Genomic DNA, 25822 nt, shown 5'->3' with positions numbered 1-25822 from the left:
TTCCTACAGTCGTATAGATAATCTTCCACCAGGCTTAGCCGCATTTGAATAGAATTGAATTGTAATCAGTTTATTTGTATGTTTCTGTCTGATTGGCTGGACATGATCAGTCATAATTAAAACAAGGAGTAAATACGCTCAAATGAAGTTTCGCTTGACTACTGTTCTCTTCTGTGACATATATGGGTATTTCTTCTATAACATTTATGCATTATTGAAAAGTACTACATTCTTCAAAAATCATACACTCAAATCAACAAGATATATGGGGAAAATTAAGTTAGGAAGAAATCATGCAAAATCAAAGCATTGACAAAAACAAAATTGATACCATGGGAAATAACCTGGGCAGCCTAGACTAGCAGTTCAGCATGGCTAGCAGCCATCTCAAAGTAACAGAGTGGAAATGTTGCTGTGTGGACATGAAGACAATGTACATGGAAGTGGAGCTCTCATCCGTTTGGCTCCTATTAAGGTGGATATGGGAGTAAGGCAACCTGCCATAACCTAGGAACCATATAAGTTTGGGAGTGCACTTTCTGGAAAGAGAGCTCTAGCGCAGCACTCATTTAAAATTTTCATAAAACAGAAATATAAATCAACACCCCTTCACGATAAAAACTCTTAGCAAAATAAGAATAGAAGGGATTTTCTTAATCTGATAAAGGATATCTACTAAAAAGCCTAAAGCAAACATCATATTTGTTGTGAAATATTGAAAGATTTCCCACTGAGTTCTCAAAATGAGAACTGCTATCACCACATCTGTTGAACATTGTACTGGCAATACTAGCTAGTGCAGTAAGGTAAGAAAAAGAAAATACGTAAGGAATGGAAAGATAAAATTGAAACTATCATTTGTAGATGATATAATTGTGTATGTAGAACATCCAGTAGAATCTATAGAAAAAACTATGAAAATAAATAAGGGAGTTTATCAAGCTTGGTGGCTACAGTGTCAGTATTTTAAATATACATTATTTTTCGAGGTGTTCACAACAAAGAATTGGGAAATGAATTAAAGAAACAATGCTGTTTATATAGTATCCCAAACATCAGATGCCCAGAAATAAATCTAATGAAAGAAATATAAGATATCTACATTAAAAACTACAAATATATTATTGATAGAAATTAAAGAAAATCTAAACAAATGGAAAGATTTACCATGTTTATGGATTGAAAAGCTTACTGTCAAAAGATGCCAGATTTCCCCAAATCGATCTAGGTATTATGCAATCCCAATAAAAATCCATCAGGTTTTTAAAATAAATTTTTGGTATGGAAATTGAGCAGCTGATTGTAACATTTATATGAAAATGCAAGAGGTTACCAAGAGCCGAAGACAATTGTGAAGAAGATAATCAGACTGGAGGATTTATACTACCAGATATCAAGATTTATTATAAATTAAGACATTGTTTTGGGGCAAAGAAAGAATAATGAAGTAGAATAGAGGGTCCAGAAACAGACCATTATGTATATCATCCAGTGATACATGAAATAGGTGATATTGCAGTGCAGTGGGCAGTTGATCTTCTTTACAATATGTGATGCTGGGCCAATTGGAATTAAAAATGATGGCCTAGTCAATAAATGGTATTGGGTCAATATTGAAAGCAATGAATCTTGATCCTTACCTTACAGCATTTACCCCAAATTTCAGGTGGATCATAGATATAAATGTGAAATGTAAAACAATAATGCACCTTGAAGGAAACATAGGAAAATGTTCTTCTTAACCTTAGGGTAGACAGAGATCTTTTGTAAGGATACATAAAGCACTAACCATAAAGGAAAAGATTGATAAGTTGTACTTTATTAAAATGAAGATCTATTGTTCCAAAGATAATCAAGGAGAGGGAAAAGGCAAGCTACAGAGTGAGAAGTATTTGACAAATGACTTGTATTTAAAGTATATAAAGAACTACTACTAATCAAAAATAAGAAGACAATTCAATAGAAAATGGGCAGAGAAGGCTTGAATGTGTTCCTCACAAAACAGGTAGTCTAATGGCTCATAAACATGTGGAAAGGTGTTTAATCTCAATCATCAGTGAATGCAAATTAAAACCACAAGGAGATACCACTACACAGCCATTAGAATAACTAAAATGAAAACAACGACAATACCAAGTGCTGATGAGGATGTGGAACAACTGATAGTCTCATAACACTGCTGGTGGGAGAGAAAATGGGATTACCACTGTAAAACTCTCTGGCACTATTTACTAAAGTAGAATGTACATGTACCTTATGATCCAGCAATTCTACTCATAGGTTTAAATCCAACAGTAAAATACATATATAAAATTTTAGTAGCAGCTTTATTTATAATTGCTGCAAACCGGAAAAAACCAAAATGTTCATCAGCAGTAGAATGGGTAAATAAATTGTGGTATATTCATACAATTGAATGTGATACAGAAGGGAAAATGAATGAATTGTTGCTACACACAGCGGTACAGATGAGTATCACAGATACGCTCTTGACAGAAGAAGCCAGATGTAAGTGTTCATGCTGTTATGGTTCCACGTACATAAAGTGCAGAATGAGGTAAAACTCACTGTTCCTGATATTAGTCAGAATAGTGCTTAGATCTGGCTTCTTTTGCTAAGAGTATATTGTATATAGTAACAATTCATCCATGTTCCTTTCTGCATCACATTCAATTTAAGAGGGTGTGTGTGTGTGTGTGTTTTAGTGACTGGAAGAGGCACGAGTGGCTTTTGGGAAGCTGGTAATATTTTGTTTATCTGAGTGGTGGGCATACAGGTGTATGTAGTATATACAGGCATATACTTTTTGAAAATTTATTTAGCTGTAGACTAATGATTTGCACACTATGGATGTTATGTATCAATAAAAAATTTACTTAAGAAAATAAAATAACTTTGTAAAAAATTGATGAAAGTACAAAGATGCAACAATATAGATGAATCTAAAAAATATTATGTTGAACAAAAGGGCCAGATATAAAAGACGACAATCTCTATGATTCCATTTCTATGAAATTAAAGAACAAGCAACACTACAAATCTATGGGGATAGAAATCAGAATAGTGGTTGCCTCAGGAAGAGGATTGACTGGAAAGAGACATGAGGGAACTTTCAGGATGATTGGAAAGTTCTACATCTTGAAAAAATATGGGTTACGTGGGTGTTACATTTGTCATTGCTCATAGAACTGTACATTCATGATCTGTGCGTTTCACTGTATGTAAGTTATGCATCAATGAAATGGATTAATGTTAAAAAAGGAAGAAAATCAAATTGTAGACTGAAATTTTTTTTCAGTTGTCAACGAAAATAATCCATAACCAATCTATAAATGAAAATTTGGGAGAGTTTATTCTGAGCTAAAATCTGAGGACCATGGCCCGGGGCCTTTCTTGCCAAAGGAAGAAAAGGCAGCAAAGAAGTGGGGTGCACAGAGTGGTTATATACCCCCAAACAGGATGTTTCACATATGATTGAAATGTCCTTTTACAATAGTCGCGAGACTGCTCTGTCGGCACAGCGATTGATGGAAACAGCAGGTAGGTCTACTGTCTGGTGAACACAGCAGGGTGGCAGGTCTGTTGTCTCGAGCCGGGTGGTCACAGTTGAGCTGGCTGGTCAAAGGTGAGTACAACAATCAGTTCCTAGCCTAAGGAAAGATGCTTATCCTTAAGGAAATGCCAATGTAGCGGGAAGTTGCACCTTTATCTTAAGGCCATTTGTTCTTGCCGTAGTAAATGTTTTAAAGCAGATACACAATGCGTGCTCAATGGCCACAGTCCGGCCCTTTTGGGAAAACAAAGTCAAGCCGAATTAGGTTTACACCAAATGGCTTCCTCATGTACTCCAGTATATCCTATTGCTTGCCATTTCTGTTTGTCACAGTGATATAACTGACAAACAACCAGAATATAAAAGAATTCTTGTAAACCAATAAAAATAAACAATAGGTGAATAGAAAAATGAACAAAAATATGACCAGGGACTTCACAGAAATGCTCAATCTTGTCAGCAGTCAAGGAATAGTGAGTTAAAATGAGAATGATGGACAGTGCCACACACATTAGTTTGAGAAGACTAAAATGTCTGACATATCCAGATGTTGGTACAAATGTGTTTCAGTGGGAATGCTTATACACTGCTGATAGCTTATTAAGTCAGATGTGCATTTCCTGTGACCTAGCAGTTTAACTCCTAAGTTTATACTTTAAAGAAATGTTTTTTAAGCTATCCTTATCAAATCATTATGGAGTTACAAAATCCATTTAGTGGCTCACAATCAACGTTAATCAAAAAGAACAGAATAAAAAATAATCAGTAGTACATTGCTCTATCAGTCATTATCCAATCAGGAGACAGAAATCACACTAATAATTTGGATAGGGAATATTTAATATAAATAATTGTTAACTAGTAAAAAGTGGTTAACTACTAAAAGGAGTGAAAGAAGATTGAAAGGGATGTAGAAGTAGCAAATGCAGAAATCAACTGCTACTTCTAGGGCAGAGGAAAAGCTGACAAAGAAGGAACTAAGAATTTAAAAGAACACCTCTCCATCTCAAAGCTGAGATTCAGACCCTTTTGAAAAGGGCATGGTTGCCATAGGAATTTGTAGCCTGCGCATGATAAAGAAACTTGGCAGAGGGTATGGATTGGAGTTGGTCTGTAGGAGCAACCTGCTGGGTAGCCGAAAAACTTATGGAAAGGCACGAGTGAGCCGGAGCTTGTCCATAGGTGCAGCTCCTCAGATGGTGGAGAAATTTGCAGAGTAAGAGCCATAACTTCTCTGTGAAGGTGGCTGAGGTAAGCTCTACAGGACCTCCAATGTGCCAGTTGGCTAGGGTGCTGGCAATAAAACAGCAACACACCAGAACCAAGAAGGGAAACCCCATTTTCCTGCTGTGGCCTTCCGTGTCCTGTTAGTACCCTCTACTGCAAAGCCTGACACTGAGCTGGCAAAGGAGAAATGTTTATACAGTCTATATTAGTCTGGGTTTTCCAGAGAAACAGAACCAATAGAAGATATATGTAAGTATATATGTAAATAAAGATTATTGTAAAGAATTGGCTTACATGGTTATGGAGGCTGAGAAGTCTCAGGGTTTGTGGTTGGCAAGCTGGAGATCCAGGAGAGCCAATGGTAGAGTTCCAGTTGGACTCTGAAGGCCTGAGAACCAGGAGAGCCGATGGTGTAAGTTCCGGAATGAGTCCAAGTCTGAAGGCAGAAGAAGACCGATGTCCCAGCTTGAAGGCAGTCAGGCAGAGAGAGCAAAATCTATCTTACTCCACCTATTTGTTCTATTCAAGCCTTCAGTGAATTGAATGAGGCCCACCCACCCACATTGGGAAAGACAATCTGCTTTACTCGGTCTACCAATTAAAATGTCAGTCTGATCCAGAAACACTCTCATAGGCACACCCAGAATAATGTTTAACCAAAAATCTGGGCACTTTGCAGCACAGTAGGTTAACACATAGGATTAACCATCACAGGGCCCAACTCGGAGTATTAAAAAGCAGGATAAAGAAGGGTAGATTTGGTGCTGAGGGGCAGTAAATTGGTAACTGGCACAATTGCAATGTAACATTATTAAATTTTTTCTTCATGAGTTTTGCTTCAATTTATGTGTATGGGATTAAAATATATTCTAAGTCTGGGCCATGGTAAAAAATATTTGAACGCCATTCATCTGGAGACACTTCTACATATGTACACATGAAGACACCAAATTCCTACAGCATTGTGTGTAGTAGCAGAAAATTGATAACATTTTAAATGTCTAGCAACAAGAGAATGTTAGAGAAATAAATTGTGGGATCTAATGTAAGCATGGTGATTATACTTAATACTACTATATTAAATACTTGAAAGTTACTAAGAGAGTAGATCTCAAATGTTCTCACCAAAAAAAGGAATGGTAATTATGTGACTTGATGGAGGTGTTAGCTAGCCACTCTGGTGGTAATCATTTTGCAGTATATAAGTATATAAGATCAACACATTGTACATTTTAAACTTACACAATGTTATATGTCAATTATATCTCAATAAAGCTGAAAAAAAATAAAAAATAAAAGCAATAAAATAAAACAACATGGAAAAACATGCTTGTATTTCTGTTTCTTAATTTTTTCCATTTTATTCTTATATGTTCACTCTGTGCAGTGGAAGATAAGATTTTAGCTCTGTTATCCTTTTGCATTTCAAACGTATGCAAACATACTTCTTACATTCTTATACTTGTTAGTTAAATTAGTATTTGGTATTTATATTATTTTGATTAATTCATAGATGATCTGTATAGTATATTGTCATTGTATCTTGTAGTACCGTTTGTTATCTCTGGAATTATTTAACTTATTTTTTAATTTGCTTAGTTTTCCATGTACCTATCAATTTATCACCAAATTTCTCAATAGTACTTGAAACTATTGGACCATTCAAATGTCTCAGATGTTGGTTTTGGTTATTTTCCTTCATGATCATCCTAGGAATAACCTTTGTTTCTTTTCATGTTGAACTCTCTGTTTCCTAGATCTGAATTTATCCTTTTTTTTTTTTTTTTTAGGACATTCTAATTTTTGTGGAGGAGAAATCCTCTAAAAGTTTCTTGAGAAAAAATGTTATGGAAGGTAAATTTTTTTTTTGAGAGCTTGAATGCATGAAAAAAAATCTTTATTTTGCTCTCCTGCTTGACTGATAATTTGGTTGGGTGTAGAATCCTAGAATGGAAATTATTTGTTTTCATACATTTCAAGGCATTGCTCCGTTTGCTGTTGCATAAATAAGATGGCATTCTGATTTTTAATCATTTTATTTTCTGGAAGCCTTTAGGCTGTATTTATTTTCAGGATTCTGATATTTTACAATCCTATGCATGCTTTTGGGTATGTTATTATTCGTCTTCTCCCCCATTTGTTGTGCTGAGCATTCACTGGACCTTTTTAATCTTGAAGCTAATATTTTTTCCATTCTAGGAAATTTTTTCATTATTTTTAGGATTATTTTCTTCCCTGTTGTTTTTTCTGTTTTTCCAATCCTGTTACTTGAATGGTGCCTCTCCTATCTAGGCTGAATCTGTCAGTTGATAATTTTTCCTCATCTTTCTGTGTCTTTATCTTTTTGTTCTTTGTTTTGGGATATATAGGCAATATTATCTTGTAAACCTTCTGCTGGAGTCTTTGTTTCTGCTCTTATATTTTCTTTTTCCAAGAGCATTTCTTGCTATCTAAATGTTAATAGCTTCTTGTTCTTGCTTTATGAATGTAAATCTATGTTTTCTCTCTGAGGCTATTATCGTTAAAATTTTTTTTGTTTTAACCTTTATTCTTCTTCCTGTATTCTTTCTCCTGTGAATCTCCTCCCTTTGCCCCCCTTTCCTGTTTTGATCTTTGTGCTCTGTGTTAGAGGTTTTCCTTAAGTGACTGGTGAGCTTTATTTGTGCGTGTGTGACACTGAGGAGGGGAGGGCTTCACACTGGTGGCTAATCAGGTGATTTCTTTGACATTTGTGTTTCATTAGAGGATACTATCCTGCCCCCAGCCCAACTACCACTGCCCTTAAGATTTTTTCTCTTGAGCTAGTTACCTTGAAGGACTAATCCTCCAATATTTTCTATGGGCATTAGAAGCTTATGCCACTGTCCTGGCAGCCCAGTAGGAGTAAGGATTGGGATCTATTTTCAGTTTGGTGCTCATCTCTGTCCTTAACAAAGCATGGCTTCCTGAACCCTGAGCCTGCCTGCTCCAAATTCTCCAGGGAGTGATCCTGTGGTTTTCTGATAGTTTGGAGAGGTAGAGGCATATCTAGTCCTGCTTGGTGGGCAGAACAGAGAAAGAACTGCAGAATTTTGGCTGTTTTTCTTATGGAGTTTTAACTAGTTCTTTTGTTTTCAACCCCATGCCATACCCAGGCCTTCTGTTTTTTTCCATTTTCCATCTTAATGAGATATAATTGACATATAACATTGTGTAAGTTTAAGGTGTAGATTGTGATGATACACATATATGTTGTGAAATGTTTGCTACAATAAAGTTAGTTAACAAATCATTTACCTCATGTAATTCCTATTTTGTTGTTATGGTGAGAACATTAAAGCTATACTCTTAACAGCAATTTTCAAGGATACAGTACAATTATTATTGTTAATTATATTCACATTTGTAATATAGTTTGAAATCAGGAAGCATGATGCTTCTGGGGTTCTTCTTTCTCAAGATTGCTTTGGCTATTTTGGATCTTTTGTGATTCCATATGAATTTTAGGATTTTTTCTATTCTGTGAAAAATCTCATTGAAATTTTGATAGAGATTGCACTGAATCTGTAGATGGATTTGGGTAGTATGGGTATTTTATCAATATCAACTCTTCGAATCCATTGACACAGTATATCTTTCCATTTATCCTGTGGTCTTTTTCAGTTTCTTTCCTTAATGTCTTATAGTTTTTGGCGTATAGATCTTTCATTCCTTGGTTAAATTTATTCCTGTTTTATTGTGTTTGATGCTATTGTAAATGGGATTGTTTTCTTAATTTCTTTTTCAGATAGTTCCTTTATAGTGTATAGAAACTCAAATGACTTTTTAATATTAATTTTGTGTCTTGAAACTTTACTGAATTTTTTATTCTAGCAGTTTTTTGGTGGGGCCTTTAGGATTTTCTATATGTAGGATCATGTCATCTGCAGGCCTTCTTGACCTGATACCTTGAATTCCTATGATTTGCTAGGGTTTTGTCTTGGGAATTGACTCTTGTTGGCTTCTCTGCTTGTACATTTAAGTTTTACTATTTGTCTGTTTGCTTTCAAGCTTCCAAATGTTTTAAGTGCTTATCGTCTGCTGTAATCTAAATTACTTTTTCCTAGGCTGTGTGGGTTTATTCATTCATTTTTAGTCTTTTACTCACTGTCAATTTATTGAGGTTTTGGGAGAGAACAGAGATGAACAGTTTTGTTTAATCTACTTTTTTTTTTTTTTTTAAAGATTTTATTTTTTCCTTTTTCTCCCCAAAGCCCCCCGGTACATAGTTGTGTATTCTTCGTTGTGGGTTCCTCTAGTTGTGGCATGTGGGACGCTGCCTCAGCGTGGTCTGACGAGCAGTGCCATGTCCGCGCCCAGGATTCGAACCAACGAAACACTGGGCCGCCTGCAGCGGAGCGCGCGAACTTAACCACTCGGCCACGGGGCCAGCCCCTGTTTAATCTACTTTTTAAAGCTAACATCTAACATTTGAAATTAAATTGAATGTATATTTATTGAGTTGATTAATTACTGGCTAGTTTTTGATACAGAGGTCTTCTTCCAGGACATATTTTTGTTTTTCCTTAAATATTTAAGTTCTCTTTTTGCATCTGCCATTCCACATATTTTAGTTAGTGCTCCATTATTTATTTGAAAACAAATGACAGATGGTAGATGGAGAATCTCACATATAGTGAGTACCTAGAATTAAATAACAAAAATAGTACAAGAAGTGTATTTACGTTACTGTAGGTTCTGGAGAATATCATGGTGAGAATATGTCCCAAGCATGCAGTGACTAAAGGGCCCCTGGTACATGAGCAGAGTAGCTTTAATATTGTACTGTTGCCCATGTGGGTCAGTGGCATGTGTCATTTACTGATGCCTGCCATGTGCAGGCCCTTCCTGGATTGGCTCTGGTGATACAGAAGTACAATGTTTTATTTCCTCTATCTTCCTGAAAGGATTGTGTGTTTGCTTGGGGTGAAAGATATGTGAACGTGTATTTATACTAGAACACGTTAGATAGAGGTCAAGTGCAAGGTGTTATGGCTGCACAGATGCCTGAGCTGTTGACTTCACTAGGACAGGAAGTGGGTGAGGAGAGAGGAGCAGGGAAGATGATTTTATAAATATTTCGGTATTGAGCTGCCTTGAAAGAGGAGAAGTTTACCAGGCCTGAGAGGTTGTTGAGTGTTTAAAGTGTTGTTTTTTGTTTTTTTTTAAAGATTTACTCCTGAGCTAACAACTGTTGCCAATCTTTTTTTTTTTTTTTTCTGCTTTATCGCCCCTAAATCTCCTCTGGTACATAGTTGTATATCTTAGTTGCAAGTCCTTCTAGTTGTGGCATGTGGGACGCCGCCTCAATGTGGCCTGATGAGTGGTGCCATGTCTGCGCCCAGGATCCGAACCGGTGAAACCCTGGGCTGCTGCAGCGCAGCTTGCAAACTTAACCACTTGGCCACGGGGCCGGCCCCCTAGAAATTGTTTTATGGCAGCAGTCAGGTGGCCTCAGACTATTGCTTGATGTGGGTGATTAGTTAATGTAATTTTCCCTGTTATAAGTAATATCAAAATCTAATTGTTTCAAGAGCCAATTCAAGTAGGCACCCTGTCTTTAGTATGTCAACTCTAAGCCAGGAATTCCACTTAAATTCACTTGCTGGGCTTATGCTTCTAAATGAAGTATGTAAAAAATTCCCTGGCTTCAATACTGAGATGCTATTTGTTGCTTTTGACGTATGCTTTGTGCTGGAAGACTCATACCAATTATCCACATTGTATCTGTTTGCTGATTTGTTGTGTGTATAGCTCTCTGAAGCCATCTTATTCATGTCTTGCCTTACTATCTAGTGAGAAACCTACAGCAGGAGTACATGCAAGACCCAGGGGGTCTTGACTTTGGATCTTGCATGTACTCCTGCTGTAGGTTTCTCACTTGATTCCAGCTTCCGCTTTACCTTGAACATTTCTACCATCTATCCCTTTCTCATTCTCTTAGTCTGATTTGACTTAGTTGTCCATAGCCCTAAAATTGATCCTGGCTTTTCTGTAAGAACACTTACACTATCAAGCTGGAGAGTTTAAATCTATTTTTTTCCTGAATTATGTCATAGATATAGTTTCATACATATTTAATAACAGGTTTCTCTTTTAAAGTGGCATTAAAAAGCCATTCTACTTCTAAAATTAGCTAAAGTTTAAAAAAATAATCTCTTATTCTAAGTGATCTAAGTAATATAAATATTTATTAATTCTTTTAGTGTCTCTCTGACCAGAATGAATCCAAATATTGCCATAATTATTTTGTTTGCAGAGGGAGAAAAGAAATAATTAATTCACTTTTCATGTTGCTCAAGGTGAATGTATCAGTGAGTAGACAAGGTCAACCAGGTTAAGTCATCTAGAAATCTTCTGATTTCCTTTTTTAGCTTTTGATTCATGTATATTCCAACCAGTAAAACTGTTTTGTGCCAGCTTTCTATTTGTTTAAATTTGTTTTTCCTTTTCTTATCTTACCTTACTATAATATTCAGACTAAGAATCAGTATCAGCATCAGCAGAAGAGTGTTAAATTTCTGATACACATATAGAAATGAAAGAGGTTGGTTCATTATTGCTAATGTTATTGAAAAATTATGTAGTAAAGAGACTCCTAGGTTGAGTATCAGTTTTATTAATCTCTCCTGTACTTTGTTGGATAAATATTCCGTACCACTAATGGCGCTTAAAAATTGAGGATTTTTTTTTGAGGAAGATTAGTCCTGAGCTAACATCTGCTGCCAGTCCTCCTCGTTTGGTGAGGAAGATTGGCTCTGAGCTAACATTTGTGCCCATCTTCCTTATTTTATTTGTGGGACACCTGCCACAGCATGGCTTGATAAACCATGTATCAGTCTGCATCTGGGATCTGAACTGATGAACCCTGGGCTGCCAAAGCGGAGTGTGTGAATTTAACCACTGCACCACCGGGCCAGCCCCCCAAATTTAAGTATTAATGAAGTTATATCGATAGTAAAAATTTGCATCTTTCTGATAAGAAGAAAGGCTTCTTGTAATTGTAAAGACTTTATTTCTGTTAACTTTAGGAAATGATTTATTTTATGTCTGAAAATTGTCACAGAATTTCAGTTTAGAGTACTTAGTGTACATTTGTGTAATATAGATTTGAACACTTAATACTGTTACTTTTAAATGCTTTGGCGAATTTTCCGTTACGCTTGCAACTTAATGTTTAAAAGTAAAAAAAAAGTTTTATAATAATAATTTGCTCTCTACCTACCATGTTGTAGGCAATGTTAGTAGATATTGCACATTCGTTATTTCAACTAATCCTCAAAATAACCTTATGAAACATTACTATCTCCATGTTTAGTTGAGGAAATTGAAGCTCAAGAGATTGAAAGGAACGTAGCTGGAATGTGGCAGAAAGAGGATTCTGTTTATCTGCCCTGAGTATTAAGCTATTTGGAATTCATTGAGACACTAATTTTGGAAAAACCACTATTTCTCGAGATCCATTTCTAAAGTCTGTTGGTTTCTGTGGGGCTTGTTATTTCTCCTAATAGGTTATTTTAATAAGTGAATGAATGAACACGACAGATGCATTTATGAGGTTTTCTATTTTTGGACATTTGGGCAATAGAGGTAATTTTAAATCACAGTTTTCTGGTCACTAGGAAAGTTTTTATTCATGGAATATTATATGAGAGTTTGTTAAATTAGTAGTAAACCGTGGACTATAGAAAAGAAGCCTTAGTGTTTGAAGTTTTATATAGATATGTGTTTTCCTCCCCTGGGTCCTGAAGATGGCCGATGGTGAGCAGAGGAGGGCTGTAATTTTTTTTGTAGTTTTGTGAACATATTTGAAACCAAGTTTCTCAGGTGTTCAGAGTGATGCTGATAATCTAAGTCTCACATGGCCTTTGCTGAATGGCCCCAGCCACCTCAGACTGCTCTGTCTCTTCTCTTTGTATTCTCAAGTCCTTCCTATTCACTACCATTTCCTAGTGTACCTTTATCAAGATATACCACTGGTTTTTGTACACTACTGGAGAGGATAATGGAGTGGATCTTGGGAGACCAAGCCTCTATTTCTAGCACTGTAGTGGATCATTTATGACAGTGAGCATGTCTTGGTGATGCCTCAAGTTTGCTTTCTATAAGATATGCAAGATAGCTGTTTTTTCATGGAAATTTTAAGTGGACAAGTTAACTAATATCCTTGAGGTTTTAGCAGGAAAATCGCAGTTTATATGCAGATTTGCCTTTGATGGTGTTGCAATTTCAGTTACATGCTAGAGTCCTTTTTTCATTTTTAGTCATTTACTATCTTATTTAATGATTCTTTATATTAAATTTTCCCTGTTTGAAAGGTTCGTTATAGTTTCTGTCTCCTGGCTAGACCCCAGCTGATTCCCTGATGTCGGTTTCCATAGCAAATGGTAGCCAGATGTCCATACCGTGATTCGTAAGATCAGCAAGCTTCATCCATGCATTTAGAGCTTCCAGTTAACTTTTATTTATTTATTTATTTTTTATTTATTTTTTTTTGTTCAGAATATTTCTTCATTCTTTTTTTTTTATTGAGTTATTGATAGGTTACAATCTTGTGAAATTTCAATTGTACATTAATGTTTGTCAGTCATGTTGTAGGTGCACCACTTCACCCTTTGTGCCCACCCCCCACCCCACCTTTCCCCTGGTATCCACTAAACTGTTCTTGGTCCATAATTTTAAATTCCTCATATGAGTGGAGTCATACACAGATTATCTTTCTCTCACTGGCTTATTTCACTTAACATAATTCTCTCAAGGTCCATCCATGTTATTGCAAATGGAATGATTTTGTTCTGTTTTGCAGCTGAGTAGTATTCCATTGTATATATGTACCACATCTTCTTTATCCATTCGTCTGTTGCTGGACACTTAGGTTGCTTCCACGTCTTGGCTATTGTAAACAGTGCTGCAATAAACATTGGGGTGCACAGGACTTTTGGGATTGCTGACTTCAAGCTCTTTGGATAAATATCCAGTAGTGGGATGGCTGGATCGTATGGTAGTTCTATTTTTAGTTTTTTGAGGAATCTCCATACTGTTTTCCATAGTGGCTGCACCAGTTTGCATTCCCACCAGCAGTGTATGAGGGTTCCTTTTTCTCCGCAACCTCTCCAACATTTGTTGCTATTAGTTTTAGATATTTTTGTCATTCTAACGGGTGTAAGGTGATATCTTAGTGTAGTTTTGATTTGCATTTCCCTGATGATCAGCGATGATGAGCATCTTTTTATGTGCCTATTGGCCATCAGTATATCTTCTTTGGAGAAATGTCTGTTCATGTCTCCAGCCCATTTTTTGATTGGGTTGTTTGATGTTTTGTGGTTGAGTTGTGAGAGTTCTTTATATATTATGGATATTAAGCCTTTGTCAGATATATGACTTGCAAATATTTTTTCCCAGTTAGTGGGTTGTTTTTTTGTTTCAATCCTGTTTTCATTTGCCTTGAAGAAGCTCTTTAATCTGATGAAGTCCCATTTGTTTATTCTTTCTATTGTTTCCCTTCTCTGAGAAGGCATGGTGTCCGAAAAGATCCTTTTAATACTGATGTCAAAGAGTGTACTGCCTACGTTTTCTTCCAGAAGCCTTATGGTTTCAGGGTCACCTTTAGGTCTTTAATCCATTTTGAGTTTATTTTGGTGAATGGTGAAAAAGAATGGTCAATTTTCATTCTTTTACATGTGGCTTTCCAGTTTTCCCAGCACCATTTGTTGAAAAGACTTTCTTTTCTCCATTGTATGCCCTCGGCTCCTTTGTCAAAGATAAGCTGTCCATCCATAGATGTGTGGTTTTATTTCTGGGCTTTCAGTTCTGTTCCATGGATCTGTGCACCTGTTTTTGTACCAGTCCGATGCTGTTTTTATTACTGTAGCTTTGTAGTGTGTTTTGAAGTCAGGGATTGAGATGCCTCCCGTTTTGTTCTTTTTTCTCAGGATTGCTTTAGAAATTTGGGGTCTTTTGTTGCCCCACATGAATTTCAGGATTCTTTGTTCTAATTCTGTAAAGAATGTCATTGGGATTCTTGGTTGGTGTTGAATCTGTAGATTGCTTTAGGTAGAATGGACATTTTAACTATGTTTATTCTTCCAATCCATGTACATGGAATGTCTTTCCATCTCCTTATGTCGTCATCCAATTCTCTCAGAAAGGCCTTGTAATTTTCATTATATAGGTCCTTCACTTCCTTAGTTAAATTTACCCCAAGGTATTTTATTCTTTTTGTTGCGATTGTGAATGGTATTGTATTCTTGAGTTCTTTTTCTGTTGGTTCATTACTGGAGTATAGAAATGCTACTGATTTATGCAAATTGATTTTATACCCTGCAACTTTGCTGTAGTTGTTGATTACTTCTAACAGTTTTCCAATGGATTCTTTGGGGTTTTCTATATATAAGATCATGTCGTCTGCAAACAGTGAGAGTTTCACTTCTTCCCTCCCTATTTGGATTCCTTTTATTCCTTTTTCTTGCCTGATTGCTCTGGCCAGGACCTCCAGTACTATGTTAAATAAGAGTGGTGATAGAGGGCATCCTTGTCTCGTTCCTGTTTTCAGGGGGATGGGGTTCAGTTTTTGCCCGTTGAGTATGATGTTGGCTATGGGTTTGTCGTATATGGCCTTTATTATGTTGAGGTAGTTTCCTTCTATGCCCATTTTGTTCAGAGTTTTTATCATAAATGGCTGTTGGATCTTGTCAAATGCCTTCTCTGCATCTATTGAGATGATCATGTGGTTTTTATTCCTCAGTTTGTTGATGTGGTGTATCACGTTGATTGATTTGCGGATGTTGAACCATCCCTGTGTCCCTGGTATGAATCCCACCTGATCCTGATGTATGATTCTTTTGATGAATTGCTGAATTCTGGTTGCTAAAATTTTGTTTAGAATTTTTGCATCTATGTTCATCAGTGATATTGGCCTGTAGTTCTCTTTTTTCGTGGTGTCCTTGTCAGGTTTTGGTATCAGCGTGATGTTGGCCTCATAGAATGTGTTAGGAAGTGTTCCATCTTCCCTAATTTTTTGGAATAGCTTGAAAAGGATAGGTGTTAAATCCTCTCTGAAAGTTTGGTAGAATTCCCCAGGAAAGCCATCTGGTCCTGGGGTTTTATTCTTTGGGATGTTTTTGATTGCTGTTTCAATCTCTTTCCTTGTGATTGGTCTGTTCAAATTGTCTGCCTCTTCTTGAGTGAGCTTTGGGAGATTGTAGGAGTCCAAGAATTTATCCATTTCCTCTAGGTTATCCATTCTGTTGGCATATAGTTTTTTGTAGTATTCTCTTATAATCTGTTGTATTTCTGCAGAGTCTGTTGTTATTTCTCCTCTTTCATTTCTGATTTTGTTTATTTGAGCTTTCTCCCTTTATTTCTTTGTAAGTCTGGCTAGTGGTTTGTCAATTTTATTTATCTTCTCAAAAAACCAGCTCTTTGTCTCATTGATCCTTTCTACTGCCTTTTTCGTTTCAATAGTATTTATTTCTGCTCTGATTTTTATTATTTCTCTCCTTCTGCTGACTTTGGGCTTCATTTGTTCTTTTTTCTCTAGTTCAGTTAGGTGTGCTTTAAGGTTGCTTATTTGGGATTTTTCTTGTTTGTTAAGATGTGCCTGTATTGCGATGAATTTTCCTCTTAATACAGCTTTTGCTGTATCCCATATGAGTTGGTATGGCATGCTATCATTTTCATTTGTTTCCAGGTATTTTTTTATTTCTTCTTTAATTTCTTCAATGATCCATTGCTTGTTCAGTAGTGTGTTGTTTAGTCTCCACATCTTTGTGCCTTTCTCAGCTTTTTTCTTGTGATTAATTTCTAGCTTTATAGCACTATGATCTGAGAAGATGCTTGTTATTATTTAAATTTTTTTAAATTTGTAGAGGCTTGCCTTGTTTCCCAACATATGGTCTATCCTCGAGAATGTTCCATGTGCACTTGAGAAGAATGTGTATTCAGCTCTTTCAGGGTGGAGTGATCTATATATGTCTATTAAGTCCAATTGTTTTAGTTTTTCATTCAGCTGCACTATTTCCTTGTTGATTTTCTGTCTGGATGATCTGTCCATTGATGTGAGTGGGATGTTGAGGTCCCCTACTATTATTGTGTTGTTTTTAACATCTTCCTTTAGGTCTGTTAATAGTTGCTTTATGAATCTTGGTGCTCCTGTGTTGGGTGCATAGATATTTATAAGCGTTATTTCTTCTTGATGAAGTGTCCCTTTGATCATTATATATTGTCCCTCTGTGTCTCTCTTTACCTGTCTTATTTTGAAATCCACTTGGTCTGATATGAGAATTGCAACACCTGCCTTTTTTTCCTTGCTATTTGCTTGAAGTATTGTCCTCCAGCCCTTCACCCTGAGTCTGTGTTTGTCCTTGGGGCTGAGGTGTGTTTCCTGGAGGCAACAAATTGTTGCATCGTGTTCTTTAATCCACTTTGCCACTCTGTGTCTTTTTATTGGAGAGTTCAATCCATTCACATTGAGAGTGATTATTGATGCATGTGGACTTAATGCTGTCAATCTGTCGCTCATTATCTTGTTTTACTGTGTTTCTTTTCCTGTGTGCTTTAGACTACCCATTTAATACTGCAATTTCTTATGCTGGGTTTCTTAGATTTTTCCTTATCTATGGTTTGTGACTCTGTTCTGTACTCTATTTTAGTGTCTACCTTGAAGTTTGTATTTAGAATCTCGTGTATAATATAGTCTATTCTCTGGTGGTCTCTTACTTACTTGACCAATACTGATTTAGACCCTTTGCTCTTCCCCTCCTAAATAATTATTTTCATTTTTTATTCCAACTCATCTTATTAATTTGTAGTCAGAGTGCTAAGATCGTCCTTGTTTTGGTAGTTTCCTTACTTTTAGCCTAATGCTATAATTGAATATTTGCTATCCTGTTCTGGTTCTATCCATCGGTCTCCCTAGTATGTGGATTGTGTCCCCTTTCTCCCTTTTTTCTTTTTTCAAGTATGAGAGCCTTCTTGAGGATTTCTTGTAATGGAGGGCTTTTAGTTACAAATTCCCTTAACTTTTGTTTGTCTGGAAAAGATTTAATTTCTCCCTCATATCTGAAGGAAATTCTTGCTGGATAGAGTATTCTTGGCTGAAGGTTTTTATCCTTTAAAGCTTTGAATATATCACTCCATTCTCTCCTAGCTTGTAGGGTTTCTGTAGAGAAATCCGCTGACAGTCTGATAGGGGCTCCTTTATAGGTTATTCTCTTTTTTTCCTTACTTCCCTGAGTATTCTCTCCTTATCATTCCTACTTGCCAACTTTACTACTATGTGCCTTGCAGTAGGTCTTTTTACATTGACAAATCTAGGAGATCTAAAACCCTCCTCTACACACATTTCTCCGTTGATCCCTAGATTTGGGAAGTTCTCTTCAATAATTTCATTAAGCACACTTTCTGCTCCATTTTCCTTTTCCATATTCTCGGGAATTCCTATGATCCTTATGTTCTTACTCCTCATTGAAACCATTATCTCTTGGAGATTTTCCTCATTTTTTTAAATTCTTAGTTCTCTTTCTTCCTCTGTCTGGTGCCATTCAGCCTGTCTGTCCTTGATTATGCTAATTTGCTGCTCTAGGTTGTCTACATGGGCATTCAGGGAATCCATATTCTGTTTTATCTGGTCCATTGTGTTTTTCATCTCAGGTAATTCTGTTTGATTCTTCTTTATGATTTCAATCTCTTTTGTGAAGTAACTCCAGAACTCGGCTTGTTTCTCTATCTTTCTCTCTACCTCATTGAGTTTTTTGATTATAGCTGCTCTGAATTCATTGTCACTTAGTTTACCTAATTCCAAGTCCTTAGGACTTAATTCTGTGTTTTTATTGTTTTCCTTCTGGTCTGGGGCTTTTATAAATTGCTGGATGGTAGAGGAGCGGTTTTTTCTCATGGTGGTAGAATTCAGTTGCAGTTACAGCCTGTCGCCACTAGATGGGAGTCGAGAGCGGCGTGTTAGCGCTCTGCCTTGGGGCAAGATGGCTGCGCCCACTGGCTTTTCTGGGGGGCAGGGGCTGTTACTCACACGCACGGGTCTGGGGTCAGATCAGTTCTGTTCTCTGGTCTCCCAAAGCCCTTGATTTATAGGGTCCCTGCGGACAGAAGCTTTCCCCCCGTCAGCGGGTCTCCACTGAATCAGCGGCAGGAGTCCTGGATGATCCCCCGGTCGCGCGGCCCCTCCCCGGCTCCTTCCCGACCTGCGCCGCAGCCATCGCAGACTCTAGGGAAGGGAGCGATGGTCTCTCCTACGGTTCCAGCGCCTCTGAAGGTGTAAGCAAGGTTATGATCTCTGCCTTCTTGGTATTGTAGGTCTCTAATGAGCTGGCATTATGTTTATTCTCTGAAATTCAGTTCTTCCAATCTTTTGTTGTATTTTGGAGGGGAGAGAATCCTGGGTCAGCTCACCCTGCCATTTTGCTCCACCCCTCTAACTCCAGTTAACTTTTTATTTCCTTTCCTTTAAATATGAGCAGGAAACCAATCATACAAGATATTTGAGGATGCCTCTAATGTGAAAGATGACTCCTGTCCTCCCCCCCAAAAAAGGGAAACGAAAAAGGAAAAAAAATAGCAACTTGTGGAAAAGAGACTACATACAGTAAAGAAAACTTAAACAAACAAACCTTATCATTAATATCCTCTGAGAGAGAAAGGAAGACATTGCATCCATGAAATAAGAACAGGATGTTATAAAAAAGGGAACATTCAGATGACAGAAAAGAGCTCTTGGAAATTAAAAATATGATAGCAGGAATGATAAATCTCAGTAGGAGATATTAAAATTGAGGAAATTTCCCAGAAAGTAGAGCAAAAATACAAGTCATAGAAAGTTAGAGAAGATAGGAAAATTAGAGGTCAGCTTCAAGAGGTGCATCATTTGGTGGAGATTCAAAAACGTAGAAGAGAGAAACTGAAGGATAGAAATTAACTGTGAAATAATTCAGGGATATTTTCCAGAATGGAAGGTCATGGGTTTCCATATTGAAAGGACCCAGCCGAGTACCCAAGACAAATGAATGAAAATAGACCCATATTCTTGTGAAATTTCAGAATAGTGGGACCAAGAAGATTCAGCAGGCATTCAAAGACAGGAAAAAGCATGGGATATGCAAAAGATTGGATTTTTAACTATGGAATGTAGAATACAGTGGAGCAGTGTCTTCAAAATGTTGACAGGAAATGATATCTAATCTAGGATTTTGTAACCCAGCCAAACTATGAATTGAATATGAGAATATACTAAAGATATTTTCTGAGATGCAAAGGTCTCAGTTTTCCTCCTATATCTTTCCTCAAGAAGCTACTAGCAGATGTTTTCCTTTAAAACAAAGCAATAAAGTAAAGAATAGGGAGACATGGGATTCAGGAAACAGGAGAATCCAGCACAGGAGAGACTGTTGAAGGTAATCCCTAGGCTGAATGTAAAGGGCGATAATCAGGATGGGGAGTGAGTACTAGATGTAGAAAGTAATCAGGACAAATTAGAACTGTGTGATGAGAGACAGATAGACAGACAGAGACAGAGACATATTGAAGGCTGTCATCACCATATTCCTTGCTGCCATTGTATCACTTTTTAAATCTGAGGATAGAATGACCAATTGAGTTGTCCCAGGATTTTATATGTACTTGTTTTAACAAGGTTCCTACTCTGCTGCATCTATCAGCTGACAATACTCATTCTACCACTGTAAGCCTGTATGTAGAGTGCAAGTAGTCTGAAGAGTCTATGTGAAAATGAAGTGGCAGTCTCAGATGTTGCATGTGGAGGGGGAATAGGTAATTAGAAGGGAGGCACCCTTTTGAGGTGTGAAGAGCTATACATTAGTTGCAGGAGCTCCAGAGTTAACTCTGTTGTAATTTGGTGTTTTTTTCTCCACATCAATGTAATTTAAAGTCCATAGTATTCTCTGACACCTAGTAATGTTGAAGGCACAGATTATATATGACTTTATTTGCTCTCTTTTTTGATCTGTATGTCCTTCTGTGGGCTATATGGAGAGTTTTAATGCCTGCCATTATTCTAGGGCCAAGTAGAAGTCACCCATTGTTTTACTTTTAACTTTTATGCATTCTTATTTTTAAATTTGTGAGTGTAGAGGAGGATATGTAAATAGAATGTAATAGGGATTTATTTTTATTTAGTTTGACAAGCTTAATTGTTTAGTCTATTTGCATTTGGTTATTGAGCTAGTTAGATTTAAGTTTGTTACCTTGGTCTTTGTGCCTTATCTCTTGATTTATCCTTTCTTGCCTTCCTTAAACTAACCTAGCATTTTTATTATTCTATTTTATTTTCCTCTAATTAGCTTGTTGGTTTTAAAGTGTTTTATTTGTCCCTTGGTGGTTACCCTAGGGTTTAAAGTACGGATCTTTGACTTGTTGGAGTCTACTTCAAATTTATGCTTTTACCACTCCCAAGAACGCATGAACTTTACAGTCATTTTATTGCATTTACTACTCTCGTACCAGTGTTGTCATATTTCTTTCTTTTGTCTATATTCATTTGTTTGCCTACATTTTTTACCCTTTTCAAAACTTTTCCTTTCTTTCTGCTTTTTTTTTTTAAAGATTTTATTTTATTTCCTTTTTTCTCCCCAAAGCTCCCAGTACATAGTTGTATATTGTTCGTTGTGGGTCCTTTTAGTTGTGGGATGTGGGATGCTGCCTCAGCGTGGTTTTGATGAGCAGTGCCATGTCCGCGCCCAGGATTCAACCAACGAAACACTGGGCCGCCTGCAGTGGAGCATGGGAACTTAACCATTCAGCCACGGGGCCAGCCCCTCTTTCTGCTTTTTTATGGTTCCATCTGGGATCATTTTCTTTTTACCTCAAGTACTCCTTTTAGTAATGTTTCTTTTAGTGCAGGTTTGCTGCACATTCATTCAGCTTCTGTTTATGTGAATCTGTTTTTAATTTATCATTTTTGAAAGATATTTTCCCTGAGTGTAGAATTCTAGATTGATGGATATTTTCTTTTATCATTTTAAAGATTTTACTTCATTAATTTTTCTTTTTTCCCTTTTTCTCCCCAAAGCCCCCTGGTACATAGTTGTATATTCTTAGTTGTGGGTCCCTCTAGTTGTTGCATGTGGGATGCCGCCTCAGCGTGGCTAGATGAGTAGTACCATGTCCACGCCCAGGATTCGAACTGACGAAACACTGGGCTGCCTCCAGCGGAGCGCAAGAACTTAACCACTCGGCCACGGGGCCGGCCGCCTTACTTCATTAATTTTTGATTTCTGAAGTTTCTGTTGAAAAGTCACTGTGAGTGTTGTTACTGTTCCCCTAAAGGTAATGTGACTCTGCTCAGCTCTTGAGCCCCTCAGTTGCTGCTGTCTGCTGGACTTCTTCTAGTCTTGCCCTGTGTGCCAGTTTAAGAATTGGGCAATCCCAAGAGTGGAGATTGTATTCGTAGCTCTCAATGTCAACCCTTTTCTCCTTATCTTAACTGGACTGTCATTTTTGCTGGGATGCCCTCAGGGAAGAAGTCACGTGAATGAGGAGCTCACTTTAATGCAATTCTCTTTTCTTAAGGATTATACTGCCTCAAGTCTATTGCTCTCCAATGCTCTTATACAATTGTTTCATATATTTTGTTCAGATTTATATTTGTCCAATGCAAAGTGTTTTGTCAGGGCTAGAGCTGGAAGTTTGTAAAGGTGTTTTATATGTATTTGAATTCTAAAAGAGTTTTAAAAATATCTTAATAAATGGACAGTATTATTGAAATTTGTTTATGGCTCTCCAGAGTGACTGATTTTTTTTTTTATTAATGTTATGAAAGATTACAACCTTGTGAGATTTCAGGTGTACATTTTTGTTAGTCATGTTGTGGGTACACCACTTCCCCCTTTGTGCCCTCCCCCCCCCCCTTTTCCCTGGTAACCACTGATCAGATCTCCTTATCAATATACTAACTTCCACCTATGAGTGGAGTCATATAGAGTTCGTCTTTCTCTGACTGGCTTATTTCACTTAACATAATACCCTCGAGGTCCATCCACGTTGCTGTGAATGGGCCAATTTTGTCTTTTTTATGGCTGAGTAGTATTCCATTGTGTATATATACCACATCTTCTTTATCCAATCATCAGTTTCTGGGCATGTAGGTTGGTTCCACATCTTGGCTATTGTAAATAATGCTTCGATGAACATAGGGGGGCAATGGACTCTTGAGATTTCTGATTTCAGGTTCTTAGGCTAGATACCCAGTAATGGGATGGCTGGGTCATAGGGTATTTCTATTTTTAACTTTTTGAGAAATCTCCATACTGTTTTCCATAGTGGCTGTACCAGTTTGCATTCCCACCAACAGTGTATGAGGGTTCCTTTTTCTCCACAACCTCTCCAACATTTGTCGCTCTTGGTTTTGGATGTTTTTGCCAATCTAACGGGTGTAAGGTGATATCTTAGTGTAGTTTTGATTTGCATTTCCCTGATGATTAGCGATGATGAACATCTTTTCATGTGTCTATTGGCCATATTCATATCTTCTTTTGAGAAATGTCTGTTCATGTCCTCTGCCCATTTTTTGATCGGGTTGTTTGTTTTTTTGTTGTTAAGCAGTGTGAGTTCTTTGTATATTATGGAGATTAACCCTTTGTTGGATAAGTGGCTTGTAAATATTTTTTCCCAATTAGTGAAAAATATGGAATGCTTCACGAATTTGCGTGTCATCCTTGCGCAGGGGCCATGCTAATCTTCTCTGTATTGTTCCAATTTTAGTATATGTGCTGCCGAAGCGAGCACCAGAGTGACTGATTTTAAGGGAACAATAATTCATTGGGAAGCAAAAGTTCTCACCTTTTTTTTATTTTTAAAGATTGGCACCTGAGCTAACATCTGTTGCCAATCTTTTTTTTTTTTTCTTTTCTCCTCCCCAGAGCGCCCCTAGTATATAGTTGTATATTCTAGTTGTAGGTCCTTTTGGTCCTGCTATGTGGGACACTGCCTCAACATGGCCTGACAAACGGTACTAGGTCCTTGCCCAGGATCCAAAGTGGTGAGACCCTGGGCCGCTGAAGCGGAGCGCACGAACTTAACCACTTGGCCACGGGGCCGGTCCCAAAAGTTCTTAGTTTTTTAATGTGTATTTATTTATTGCCAGTTAATATCTTTTCTACTTACTGCTTACAAGTGAAGATTTAAACTAGCATGAAATTATGCAAATAAATACAGATTATTCTTTAATAGTTTTCAGTGAAAATAATACGAAGAGGATTTTCAATATAGACCTTTTGAATAATTATGTTTCCCCATTTTTGGGCTGAATTCCTTACATAAGTTTCATTTCTTTCTTTTTTTTTTTTTTTGCAAGTGGTTGGCATTTTCTTTCCTGCCTATTAGTTATATAATTGGAAAAGGATAAAGAATTGGGTGAGTTGTGCCTATTTTTTTTGATGTACCAAAGAGATATTTTTAGAAGATTGTAGATTTTGTTTTTTGCCCTTGACTTTACAATTGGTTACTTAAATGATCTCTGAGTGGATCTACATGCAAGTCTGCCATTCATAATGAGCCATGATTTTTTATTAAACTATTTTTAATCATGATATGGTATGGAAGAGAAATTGTGCTTTTTGTCTACCTGTCTGTACTTCTGGTGCAGCTATTACCTGGGGTTGGGGGAGGGGGTAAATAAATTTGCATTTTTTTCCCCTTTTGTCAGTGAAGAATATGTTATACCTATGAAGTAAAAAGTTTGAAACTTTGTATTGAAGGGTACTTTTTGTTGGATTGCATTTACTTCTTTTGATCTGGCTTGATTGGTTTGCACCTGGAATCTTTTTAAAGGACTGCTGGTTGCTGATCATCACATGTCCTGATCAATATAGAGGCTTCATTCTTTTAGGTTAACACTGCTGACACTGTCCTGCAGCCTCTCTGTCAATAGCAATTGTAGTGGGACTGTTGGCTCTTTTTGATGGTATAGCCTCACTTACATTGCAAGGACATTTCACAGTCTAAATAATAATGCATATTTAACCAAGTCGTGTTCAGTGTTTGAGATCATAGATGTAAAAACACCTGGCACAGAGCATGGCACAGCGACTGGTAAGCACTATTTTTTGTCTATATGTTTAAATAATCGTAGTTTTCAGAGGAATTAATTTTATTAATATATATGTTCACACATGAGACCCAGAATATTTTCCCAAACAGCTTTTCCTCTCAATTTGTATTTTCCTTCTTATTGATTGTTTTTCTAACCTAATGGGATTACATTTTTTTAAAAAGTTCCATTAAAAAAAAATCAGAGCACCAAAGTACATAAAGGCACTATTAACAAACCTAAACAGAGACATTAACAATAACACAATAATAGTAGGGCACCTCAACACGCCACTTACATTGATGGATAGAACATCCACACAAAAAGTCAAGAAGGAGATGATGGAGTTAAGTGAAAAACTAGACCAGATGGACTTAATATATATATATATATATATATATATATATATATATATATATATATATATAAGACTGCATCCAAAAACAGCAGAATATACATTCTTCTCAAGTGTGCATGGAACATTCTCAAGGATACACCATATATTTGGAAACAAGGCAAGCCTCAAGAAATTTAGGAAGATTCAGATCATATCTAGCATCTTTTCTGACCATAAGCTTATGAAACTAGAAATCAGCTACAAGAAAAAAGCTGGGAAAGGAACAAAAATGTAGAGACTAAACAACATACTACCGAACAACCAATGGATCATCAAAGAAATAAAGGGAGAAATAAAAAAATATCTGGAGACAAATGAGAACGAAAACACACCATACCAACTCATATGAGATGTAGCAAAAGTGGTCCTATGAGGGACATTTATAGCAATACAGGCCCACGTCAACAAATAAGAAAAGGCTCAAATAAGCAATCTTAAACTACACCTAATAGAATTAGAAAAAAAAGAACAAATAAAGCCCAAGCTCAGCAGGAGGAGGGAAATAATAAAAATTAGAGCAAAAATAAATGAAATTGAAGCAAAAAATACCATAGAAAGATAAATGAAACAA

The 25822-nt window shown here is 36.8% G+C and overlaps 1 protein-coding gene and 1 non-coding gene across 39 annotated transcripts in view; one reads left to right on the top strand and one right to left on the bottom strand.

The window, feature by feature from the left end:
• DOCK3 (dedicator of cytokinesis 3) overlaps positions 1–25822 on the top strand; it is a 437902-nt gene that overhangs the window by 64640 nt on the left and 347440 nt on the right. For 2 of the 38 annotated variants that reach the window (XM_070237538.1, XM_070237521.1), the window contains exon 3: positions 6571–6634. The exons of the other annotated variants lie outside the window; for them this stretch is intronic. In XM_070237538.1, the coding sequence (XP_070093639.1) occupies positions 6628–6634 (7 nt within the window). In that variant the 5' untranslated portion in view covers positions 6571–6627. The remainder of the gene's footprint in view (positions 1–6570; positions 6635–25822) is intronic. 38 annotated transcript variants of the gene reach the window in all.
• On the bottom strand, positions 23445–23551 carry LOC111768501 (U6 spliceosomal RNA). The gene has a single exon (XR_002800901.1). It is a non-coding gene; the product is annotated as a U6 spliceosomal RNA (small nuclear RNA).

This window comes from Equus caballus, chromosome 16 (genome assembly GCF_041296265.1).
Source record: "Equus caballus isolate H_3958 breed thoroughbred chromosome 16, TB-T2T, whole genome shotgun sequence".
Lineage (NCBI taxonomy): Eukaryota > Metazoa > Chordata > Mammalia > Perissodactyla > Equidae > Equus > Equus caballus.
Note: the sequence above shows the minus strand (reverse complement) of the source record. Positions and strands in the feature narration are given on the sequence as shown.